The following is an 11,902-nucleotide window of genomic DNA, read 5'->3' as shown; positions in this document are numbered from 1 at the left end:
ATGGTGTTGTTTACACTGTGAAACTCCTTATTTAAGTAATGACAGCTCCATGAATACCAGGCAACAACACTCTGCTGCTATAAACTGCACATCATCACAACAGTCTCCCGGAGCTGTAAATAACTGTTAAGAACTGAGTAACACTGTCTATCCCTCATATTTGTAGGCAGCCATAGAAACAAAATCCCTCAAAGGATATTGCCCATTATGTTATCTTTATGAACACAGTAACAACAGCACCACAGAGAGGCATTACTTTTGAATAATACCCCAGCAAGGACTATGAAGGTGTGTTTGAGGTGTCCTCCATTACTATAGTAACTTATCCTGTCAGGGCAAACTTCTTCTTCATGTCTCCCATGGCAGTGGCTAAAACTGATACCGTCTTATCTTATGTATCGACCAGGAGCCCAGCCAGAGATTAAATCAGTAACTTCTGAAATTCCTTTGCTCTGGCCTTGGACAAAATGTTGAAGTACCTGACATGCTGCCGTTGTCACGTCCAGTCTCTGCTGAGACACTTATCATCAACACATCACTGATAGGGCTGGGAACAAGCCTTAATAGCTGACCTATTAGAATTCAGCTTCCAGTACAACATCTACCAACACATCCATCACTGAGGCTGATTCTCTCTGCTTTTAAATGTCCAGCCATCAGAGTATTTGTCTTTCAGTTTTAGCAGTCCTACTCTGTGATTGAAATTGCTCATTTTCACAAGACAAATGCCTGAAAGATTGATCAAAGAAATATTCAGTGTTGAAATATTTTTATTACACATTGCATAACAGATGGTTCACTCCACTTCCTTGGAACCACATCCCCAAGACAATATAAGCTCTAGGTCAGATTCAGCATTAATTAAACGAACTGCATGATAAGTATGTTATTTTCCACAAACAAAACAATGGGAAATGGTTACTGAGGAAACATTATCAAAACTCTGATAAAAGTAGCACACTCACATTCTGATCAGCACTTCTCTCCTTCCTGTCGAAAAATGAGTCACACGCCTTCTAAACACAAATGTGTCACATGAATAATGCTGCAACTCATCTGCTAAATGTATGCTCTTACAGTATGTAGTGTCTGGGGCTTTTACTGTGGCTATTGGATCACTGTGTTGGGTATTGTATGTCATAGGAGATGATAGAGGAATGTGGTCCAGAAAGCACACAGGCACACACCCGACAGTGTCACAACCAAATCGCTGGTCTGCTGGACCCACTGCTCACCATTCAGTACAGTAAGCCATAGACTCCCTGCCACTCTGTAGGTTCCTCCCACGATGCCATCTCGCTCCCTATTCAAGTCGACACCATTTTGGCTGACAGATGATGTCCTTGCCCTCAGTTCAATCGCACGCTGACTGCGAACCCTTTGTTCTGTGTTTATTTGGAGATAAGCAGGATGAGAAGATGTAAGGACACTTCTCATGGCAAACAAACATGAATACATAGATTTTCTTTTGATGTACAAGTCAGAGCAAGAAGCAGGAAAGCAATATGTGGGGAAATGACACCATCTTGTGGCAAAGACATGTACGGGGGTGCAATAGTGAACAGCACTCATCATTACTTACCATGACAGCTCTGGAATGGCACAATGACAATAAGGATACAGACAGAGAGAAGAGATGCATATGCCTATAGAGAAATAAGAATAGTAAGTTAAATAAATCATCACATTTTCTCTCTCAAAATAGCAGATCATAGTGGCTTTAATGTCTTATTCATGATGAAAGTACAATTTGCATTTTCACATATTTCAATAATTAAAAGCTAGATCAAATTATCAAAGGAGAATAATATATATTGTAGGAGTGCAGCTTGTGGTGTGTTGAATTTTTCTCTTACTACATACAGTAAGAGTTGATTTTCTTGTGCTCACCAAGAGGAGCTGTGCACCATTCTGAGTCATTCTCCTCAAGGCTTTTCCCATCTGGACTCGGAGCAGAGCTAAAGAACAGGGCGTTACTGCCTCTTCATACTCAGTCTCCACACATCTGAGAAGAACAAACAATGGAAACTGAGTTACACATGATAACAGTAATATCAGCCCTTTACAGTTTTGCCATAATAACAGTAAAAGCACATTGCTGAAAGTGAATGAGCAGTAATGCAAGAGCAGACAGCTAACGTTAGCTTGAACTGACTTTTCCTTAAAGGAATATGACATTTTAGTAAATATTACTGTCTTGTCAAGAGTTAGAGGGGAAGACTGATTTACTGCACAGTCTCCATGTCTGTACATTAAATGAAGCTATGGCCAGCAGCCAGTGAGCTTAGCATAGCACAAAAACTGGCATGGGGGAAACAGCTAGCCTGGTTCTGTGCAAAAAGGCAACAAAGTCCAGCCATCAGCTTCTCTAAGTCTCACAAACACCAAGTTAACTTTTTCCACCTGTTTCTAATCTTTGTGCTAAGCTAAGCTAACTGGCTGTTGGTTGTCAATCTTCTCATCTAACTTGTGGAGAGAAAGCAAATATGTTTTTCCCAAAATGGCAAACTTCTACTTAAAAACAAAGCTTCCTAAACAATCTACATTGGTAATATCAACTATCAAACTTTTATATTTTTGTTAAAATAAATGAAGCACATCATATTGCTACAATCCATACTTCTGCACTTTTGCAGTTTATGGATTAAAAAGCACCTTTGTAAGATCTTCTCCACCACAGTGTCATCCTCATCACGATGTGACACGTTAAACTGGCTGCGGACGCTTGGTGGAAGAGTGTGCCCTTGTTGTGCCAAAACAACCAAGTTGTACATTCCCTGTAAAAATAAAATCATAACAGGAGGCTGATGGGTTATTCACGGAGAAAGTCTGAAGAAATAATAACACTGTATAATTCTGTTTGTTGTTTTTATTGCGGTGGGCCTGAACCCGTGGAAGTTTAATTAAGTTTATCATAGGGTGATAAGATTACAGCCCGAGTAAATCTGTCACCTGAGGGCTGCCCGCTAGAGCCGCTCTGCTATACATTGATACGGCCTGACCAAGCACGGATAATGAGTCTTCTCGCGTGGCGAAGGAATAGTAGTAGTAGTCTCCCATTTTCAGCAGAGCTATAAAAGAAGATAAATACTTGCTGTTCATTGACCAGATTGACAGGGAGCAGGAGAGGTTAAAGCAGAATGAAATGAGAAGAACTCACCAGATGGATGGGGATCATAGTTTAATATAGAGTAGTTATGATATCTCCACTGACAATCATAACTGAGATTCAGCTTCTGCATTTGGGAAAATGATTGCGGGTGAGAAAGAACAGAGCAATGAGGAAGGTTATGTTATCGGCTGCTAATAATTTCCCCCTGGCTTGGTTTTCTTCTTTTAGTTTGTGACTGGAATTATGTGCTTTAGACCTCCAATTATATGACATTGATTTCAGGATTGTGCTTAAAATCACAATGGAAGAACAGGCAGTGTTTTGTTTAAGGGCAGAAAGTCTTAAAACCAGAGAGACAACATATATGTACCTCACACAGATGCGCAGCATTGCTCTGGGCCAAACCCAGACCAGTTTCAGCTGCCAAAATATACTTCACAAATGCTTCCTGCCTGTTGGCAACACAATAAAGCACATGTGAAGAAGCAGAGACAAATAGTAAAGACCAGAGAAAATGATTAAATGCAGACAATTGAAAAGTAATTGAAATTAATGTTCCTACCAAGAGCCCCAGAGGTAGGCCTGGAGAGCCTCTCTGATCATAAATCCAAGGTGTCCGTTCTGTTCGCAGACCTTTTTTAGCATTCTGCACGGAGGGTAAAAGACGGCTGATGAATTATGGAATATAATTTACACCACAAAAACGTAAAATATTTTAACATGATCTAAAAATAGTTTCTGATTTCTTGAGGTCATTCTAAAAAAAGTGTCTACAGCTGCAGAAGGAGCTTCTTTAAATTCATAAGATACCAGAGGAACATTGGTAAGCAGAATCACTCTGTGCCAGACAATAATGCGGTGACAGTGGCTCTTATTTTTAGATATGCAAATACTAGGTTCTGACCTTGAATTAGCCACTGTCATTGAAATTAGATGCCACTGAGCTGCAGGCTACAGTGCAACAGTCCATAACAAAGCTTTCTTCACCAAGCTAATGAAAGCCTCTTACATCACAGCCCTCTCCACATCCTGAAACACCCCTTCCAGGCTTCCTGTCGAAAGGTACCAAGCTGCCTCCACTGATGCAGCCACATGACCGAAGCGAGACGCATTCAGAAACTGGTGGAATGCAGCCGTCTATGGATCATATAGAAAATATATCATCTCATTGATCATAACATATGAGCCACCAAACTACATTTTGACAAAGTGTTAGACTCAAACCTCATTCCTCCGTGGGCTGTGTGGGTTTATGCCACTGAGATGATAAATTCCCAGGTTAAACATGCCATCATCACTCCCATTTAGCGCAGCTTGTTCAAAGTATTTCACTGCAGTTTTGTGGTCGTTCAGTTTAATCCCATGGTACCAGCCCAAACCATTCAAGGCATTAATTGAGCCCTAAAGCAAGGAAACAGACACTGGTGAACAGACATAGTGAAGGCACCTACTGTAAACACACAGATTGATTACTACACACTCACCATCGCTGCAGCTTTCTTCAGCAGCTGAAAACCCCGGGTGTAGTTTCTTTTCACTCCCTGGCCCTGAGGGAATCAACATTAATCAGTGAATCAATAACTGTCAAAACACAGACAGACACACACACACACATACACACACACACACACATACACACACATTAAAAACAAGCACAAAATATCCAGTGTTCAATCAAATCATAAATTAGGCTGAGTATTTATAATGTTATAGCACCTTCATCAGTAGGATGGAGTAGTCGTACACCGCTGAGGGGTCCTTCATTTGCATAGCACTTCTCTCAAACCACTTCACTGCACTCACTATGTCTTTTGAGACTCCATTTTGTCCCCAATAAAGCATCATTCCCAGGCGTCTCTAAAGATAATAGAGTTTTTGTTAGTCTTAAAACAGACTCTGTCTACAAACCACAAAGGAGGAATAAAAGCTGGATTTAACTCTTTCTACGGCTTTTATACTGTACATTTCCCTAGACAAACATACTCACACAGTCCTTACTTTTGTGGTTCAGCTTTACAAAAAAATACGTCACACATACCTGGGATTCTACGTCTCCTTTCTCTGCTTGGTATTTCAGATACTGAAAGGCATCACTCGTCTCATCTGTCAGCTGGTCTAAATCCTCTTGGTTGTTTAGATAGATGTGTTCAGGTGTGTACTGCTTTAGAAAAAAAACAAACAAAAACATTAATATAGTAAACTATCACTGCTGCTACTATGACTAAAAACACTACCTACTCAGTAGTAGTGGTACTACTACTGTTATTTATTATCAAACACTGCAATTACCAAAGTTACCAAAATCAGTACTACTGTTAATATTAACAAAGTACTTATGCTATTAAGCAAATTCTTTCTATTAATGCTTCTACAAGTGTTCCATCTCCAGCCTGAATCTCACATTAAAATGTTTTCAAAAACTGTACTTTACCCTTCTCCTGTCTGTACTCTGTCTCATCCCATCTGTTGCTGATGGGTTTTGTTTTTTAGGCCACAATATATGCAGCAATGAAAGTTTGAGTTAGGTATTAACTATCCAAAGTTAAACACTCAATTAATGTGACTCATCAGGACTGTGTGGGTGTGGTAGTTACTGACAGTGCTGTCAACAAAAACAAACACTGTGACAGTCATTAGACTGTGATTCAAATTTAGCTAAATCCAGTTTGGTGCTACATGGGATCACATTGTTTGAAGTGAGCCCCACCCACTTCAAACCAGTCAGAGGAGCTCAGATAAACAGCACAGACAGAAGTCTATCCTTTCTCTATCCTCCACAGACCTTTATTTAAGATTGGATCCACATGAATTGTTGTACTGTCATCTATTCTGGCCTTCAGAAAGTTTCCAAGTTAATAAAAATGCCACAACTAGAATATCCACTAATAAACTTGGCTACAACTGTTTTCTCAGTGCATTGGCTGCCCATTCAAGCTGGAGATAGACAGTAAGATCTTTCTGTTGTTTTCATGACCCTCTATTCATTAGATACAGCCAAGAATAAACATGAGGTCAGTCTGACATGGACTTCTATAACAGGCCTCTCATCTTTGGTGTGCTCTCCCTCTATTCTTTGGGACGGCTACCTCATTCACATTTCTAAATTAAGATTTAAGACCCACCTATTCTCTGTGTGCACCTCTGATCCAACTGGTGGGACTAACAAACACACTATTAATCATATGGAGCACCTTTTGTATCACTGCTGTCATGTGCTAGCAGTACTGTATGTGCTTGTGCATCTTTGTATGAATATGTGCGTGCATATATTATGTACATGTTGAATTGTACATGTTGTGAATGATTAATAGATTTTCCATATGTTTGTTTAGTCTGTACACACCGTGCATCTGTGTGTATATTTTGAAACTCACTGTCTTGCTGCGAATGAAAAGAGAGCAGTGATACCACTCCATACATTATCTGTATGATTTGAAGCTGGAGCCAGCAGTTGTTTTGCTTAACTTAACGTAAAGACTGGAAAAAGAGAAACAACTAGTCTTTTTTATTCTTTTAAAAAGTGACAAAATCTGACTACCAGTACCTCTCAAACTCACTGCAGTGGTTAGTATAGAGCCAAGCTCTAAGCTAAGTTAACCGGCTGCTGTCTCTAGCTATGTATGACAGCTGACAGATAAGTTGTTATCAATTTTCTCATCTAACTCTTGTCAAGAGGGCAAATTGAAACATTCTCTAAATGTCAGTGTCAACTATTCTTTTAAAAGCACTGAGACAAAATGTGCACTGCCTAAATAATGTTACCAGTTCCTGTTTTTTCTGTTGGTAGAACTGTTACCTTTTCTACCACCTCCACTATTTCTTCTAATAAGTACCCATGCGAGTAACTTTTTGAGTCTGCAATGCTAGCATGCTAATGTTAAGTAAGGGTAGTGATTAACATGTTCACCATCTTAGTTTAATGTGTTAGCAATTTGTTAGTCATTTGCTAATTAGTGCAAAATACACACCACAGCTAATGCTAATGGGGATGTCATTATTTTGCAGGTATGTAGTAATAAAACCACAGTATCGGACAAATTGGAACCAAGAATATCTGCAGACCCTTTCAAGGAGTTGTCAAGACATTTCAGTCTGGACCAAAGTGGTGGACTGACCTTGCCATAATCAAAGCTGATAATAATACCTTTTTTTATTTGAGTTATTTAAACATACCTTATTTTCATGTATGTTGTAACTGTCAATGCTGCTCTGTTTCCCAGCATTTGAATAGTAGCTATAAGCCATGTCCAAGTCCTTAGGGAAGCCATCAATTCCTTGTGTGTGTTTATACCCTGCATGCATCAGGGCGAAACGGTTATCACCTGCTGCACCAATCAAACTATAGACATGACCCTGAAACACACAGGGGCCAATAGTATCAGACATCATTACAGGAGAAACATTCATGTAAAGACTTAAGATATAAAGTAGCAATTAAGGTGCAAGGAAGGCATTGACTACCTGTTCTTTATTTACTGACTGTCCCAGGCCGGCGAGGTGGATGGAGGCCAGCAAGAGCGATGCTTTGTGATTTCCAAAGCAGGAGGATGCTTGTAGCAGAGACGTTGATTTGGATGTCATTTTAATTTGAGCTTGATCCACAGGGAACATTGCATCAACAGCCTCCTTAAACAAAGTAGTCCTAAGATCCTTCACACCCAGAGATCCTACAGGAAAGAATAGCTGTGTGTTTTTTATGATATATTCCTTATATGTACAGAAAGACATTGCAAACAATTTAAAACACCTGTTCTGAGTTCCTCCTCTTTTGCTTGTAAGAGATGGAGAAGCGTGCTGTGTTTACGTGTTGTTTCCCAGGGCCACATTTGTGTGCAGAATTTTTCATCAAACTGACCCCATAGTCTTATGAAGTGAGGGGCACAGACACCTGAGATAAAACATAACTGTCAACACTGGTCTTCCCATACTTTATATGTGTGCAGTTGTATTGACACTCTTGATATTAGATCTATATAAGGTTGCTCCCTGAAGAACAGTCGCAACGCCGCTTTAAAGAACCTGTCAAAATAATATTTCACCTTTGCTGATTGTTGACAAAGGGTGACTCTCAGTTACTTCTTTGAGAAAAGCTTTTGTAAACTCTTTCATTTCCTGACACTCGCGATGAGTCTTATCCAGTTCCTGTAATACTGTCTTGGAGTGAAGTTGATTTTCTACCTGTGATATGAATAACATTGCATTTCACTCTGGGATTAACAGCAATAAAACAACAAAACAATGATATCTGACTTGTGATTAGAAAGCTGGCACTTTACCTCTTCAGTTCCAAAGCGGTAGTATTTGATAGGCCCAAAATATCCATGGATGCTCGGCATGAATTTGCTTCCTCCAACCACAAAGTATCCATCAGTGTCATCATAATAAATATTGTTCTGAAATCTACAAGACATGTAATATCACTCACTGTCCATGTATCAGCCATCCCTGTTCTATTGCAGTAAACGGTCTAATGGGTGCTTTGTGCGGGCAGCATGAGGGCAACAAAAGACATAATGCATCTTTAAAAAGAATCCATGAAATGTCTTACTTGTATGCATATCTGTGGGTTTCATCATCCCATGTTGCATGCAGCAGCACCTGAAAGTCAGACATAATAATGCATGAGCTCTCGACACTTGCAAAAAAACCTACTCAGCTGTGAACGACTTCAGATTGCAGTACACACTGCAATCGCCTGGAGTTTCCCAGCTGGAAAGGAACCATTGTTCACGATCTTACAGCTGTTCCAAAAGGAAATCAAACACTGCAAAGCCACAGCACCAAACCAAACTCAGAAGAGAAAGGATGACTATAAGATGTTGCCCCGAGCTGTATTTTAATTTCTCTTCTTTATCCCTCCACCCAAAGGCACACACTGAGGTTCCATACCTCTGAGTCCTGTATATAACAGTCTAATCTAATCCATTTCCACAGGGGCAACGCTAGACTGGATCGGAAAGCTTCATCTTCTCCTGTTGTCACACGTGCCTGAATTATGACATCCCCTACACAGAAGATATGATAGTCATATATTTCACCACAGGAGATCCAAAGCTCTTTATTAATACATAACACGGTCTGTTCTGCGATCTCACAAAACACACATCATCACTTGCAATCGTCCCATGATACCTCAATCTAATCCCCTCAACTGGTATCAGGTGTACCCACAAGCTGCTGTGACCCACCTGTGTCTGTGAGCTGCATCAGAACAGAGTCGTATTTAGTTTTCCTATCGACGTGATGGATGATCCCACAGTGCTGCTTCTGACACCATTTCAGTAGGTAGATCCACACAGATAAGGTGACGCTGAAAAGCAAGCAACAAAACATGATTTGACAAATCATTTCTTTGGCCACTGAAGCGTAAGGTTGAATTTAAAACGCTGCGCTGTCTGCTAAAAATGACTGACCTCAATGTCTTTCACTGACCGTAAATAAAAAGCTTATATGCTCTGGTGAAGAGGCTTCATGAAGCTTGTAAAGTCATTTATCATGACAGTGAAGTAAAACTAAAAGCGGAGTGTGTTCTAACAGCTGCCAGCACAGAAAAGGAAACAATCACTGACCTGTGGCCTGTCAATCTGCTGCTATCATCACAAACCACCAACATTATATACTGTACATTTGAGGCAATATGATAACATTTAACATCTAGAAATTCTGCTGTTTTTAAGCATTTGATACAACATTTGGAGAACCCTGTAGGAGAGTTTTTCATGCTGTGTAGTTGAACTTCATGCAGAATAAGCTCCAACTAAAACCAACTAAATGAGAAGTCAATGTGTGAAGTGTAATGTCCAACCTGGGCTGTGTCACAGCGTGAAGACGGATTCCTTCCAGTGCTCCATCGATGAAAGGCTGGAACCTGCGGACTACTCCAAAGTACTCACCAGTACTTGCCAGGGGGAACTTGAGCACATCGATTATGTCTATGACCAAGCAGAGCAGCAAAAGATTACACATGCAAACATGTTCATGTTTCTTTTAAAAGTTTTGGTGAGAAACATGGGACATGAACAAAATAAGAAAATGACAATGTGATCAAGGGTCTAACCTGACTCATGTGGACACTGACTGATTCTGTTTCTGGTTATCTGCCACATCAGTTGAGCAGACCATGAAGGGCACCCTGTGGGAGGTTTAATTGGCCGCTCTGAGAGTGGAATTATCTGTAGCACTTTATGAATCCTCAACATAGAGCCATGGTATGTCCCAGCTTCACTGTCATCTTTAAGATGGTCTAGCCAAGCACGAACTGTCACATTTTCAGGCTCCAAAACATTCCTGTTGAAAAAGTCATGTTGATATAAAATGGACGGAGGCAATCTGAGCAGCACCTGGTGGATCCTGTAGGCTCGGGGTGTGCTGCTGATCCATTTCCTCCTGAAGACCACTAAATCTCTCTTCCTTAATGTGGACACCACCACCTCCACTGCAAGCTGACATGGCCCGGGGCACTGATACCGCACACGGACCACTGAGCCATCTACCACTTTGTCAGGGGCTGAGTCAAACCCTATGAAATTGTCAGGCTGGCTCTCACCACTCTTGGGTGAAATGGCTTGTAAAACACACTCTCCCTGGGTGAAGGAAAAGATTATGTATATAAAATTAATATTTCATTCAAACAAAATAGACAAGAAACATGGATATGTTTTACAGAGGATATATTCTTAAGAAGGAATTATTGAATTGGATGTATTTGATTGCCCTTAAACAGATCTTCCGCTATAATATTCCCAAACATCCAAAAATAGTCCCTCTATGTGTTCCTCCAGAAGGCTTTGAGGAAATGACTAAAATCTGTTTGTTATAAATCCTGCCATAAATTGTATTATAATTAGGTGCTATATAGTTGGTTTCTAAAGGTGTTTCTTTTTAAACAGCTGCCAGCTCAGGCACAAATCGGCACTATGAGAGCCATGGGAGTGAACCAAAACAATGAGCTGAACAAACACTTTAAAGCTTTGTAGCTCTGAGGGGAGATTCAGGTGATAGTTCTCTGTAGGTTTGTCACGATTAGCAACATCTTTCACATTGTTTACACATTGTCAATTATTGATTATAGCTGCTCCAGAATAAATAACTTCATATAAATAAGTTTTCATTAACTTTCACATTCAAGAACTGACATGGTAAAGCATAATAGTAAGTTTAAGTGAGTTTTCTTACCATTATAATGGCAGCGGTGAGGACATATCCAAAAATGATGGCACGCAGCTTGTTCATTTTGAGTTTTTTTTGTCTTAAAATCAATTAAAACATGAAAAAAGTTATGTAATCCCTAAGTTAATTTCCAATCCATTTGAAATATAAAGTCAAAGATGTGTGAAAGAGTATTGGCTCTCTGAGTGTTTGACACCTGGCAGCATAGTTTCTAAACAGGTGGCAGGTGTGTGAGTATACACCCTGTGTGATGCAGGATTACCAGATATTCTGGTGCTGCAAGTTTAGGTATTTGCATGAGCTGCTTTTAAAGGGAAACCTACAATACAGTGCCTGAAAACCTTGGTTAAACCTTCTCTGCTGCCTCACAAAAATGTTGTTTGATTCATTTCATTTATGATTCTATTAGGGAACTTTCCATGGGAGTGATGCATCAAAGCTCAGAGTCTAACTTAATTTGATGTGCTCGACCCAAGGCTTTGCCATTACCCTGCGTCCTCTTTGGCCTACGCCCACACAAGACTTTGAAGAAATCTGATCTGAAAAACAACCTGATATCACAGTCAAAATTAATTACCCATGGGTTACTGACAGTTTATGCTTCAAAGTGAAGGGAATGAG

General features: G+C 40.1%; 1 protein-coding gene across 1 annotated transcript; it reads right to left on the bottom strand.

Annotated features, from left to right (window-relative positions):
* Window positions 1-656: 656 nt before the first annotated feature.
* On the bottom strand, window positions 657-11,510 carry LOC108878955 (protein sel-1 homolog 3). The gene is made up of 24 exons (XM_018670037.2): window positions 11,288-11,510; window positions 10,170-10,695; window positions 9,918-10,044; window positions 9,301-9,422; window positions 9,002-9,117; window positions 8,661-8,710; window positions 8,389-8,512; window positions 8,152-8,290; window positions 7,860-8,000; window positions 7,574-7,779; window positions 7,286-7,465; window positions 5,151-5,273; window positions 4,829-4,969; window positions 4,597-4,659; window positions 4,337-4,513; window positions 4,122-4,249; window positions 3,675-3,758; window positions 3,483-3,564; window positions 3,161-3,236; window positions 2,953-3,071; window positions 2,656-2,777; window positions 1,891-2,005; window positions 1,583-1,646; window positions 657-1,385 (listed from the first exon to the last, which is right to left on the bottom strand). The coding sequence occupies exons 1-24, from the start codon at window positions 11,342-11,344 to the stop codon at window positions 1,138-1,140; spliced, it is 3,330 nt and encodes a 1,109-aa protein (XP_018525553.2). The 5' UTR covers window positions 11,345-11,510; the 3' UTR covers window positions 657-1,137.
* Window positions 11,511-11,902: the final 392 nt, after the last annotated feature.

The sequence above is a fragment of the Lates calcarifer genome, linkage group LG17 (assembly GCF_001640805.2).
Source record: "Lates calcarifer isolate ASB-BC8 linkage group LG17, TLL_Latcal_v3, whole genome shotgun sequence".
Lineage (NCBI taxonomy): Eukaryota > Metazoa > Chordata > Actinopteri > Centropomidae > Lates > Lates calcarifer.
The sequence above is the reverse complement of the archived record's forward strand: the minus strand, read 5'-3'. Positions and strand labels throughout refer to the sequence as shown.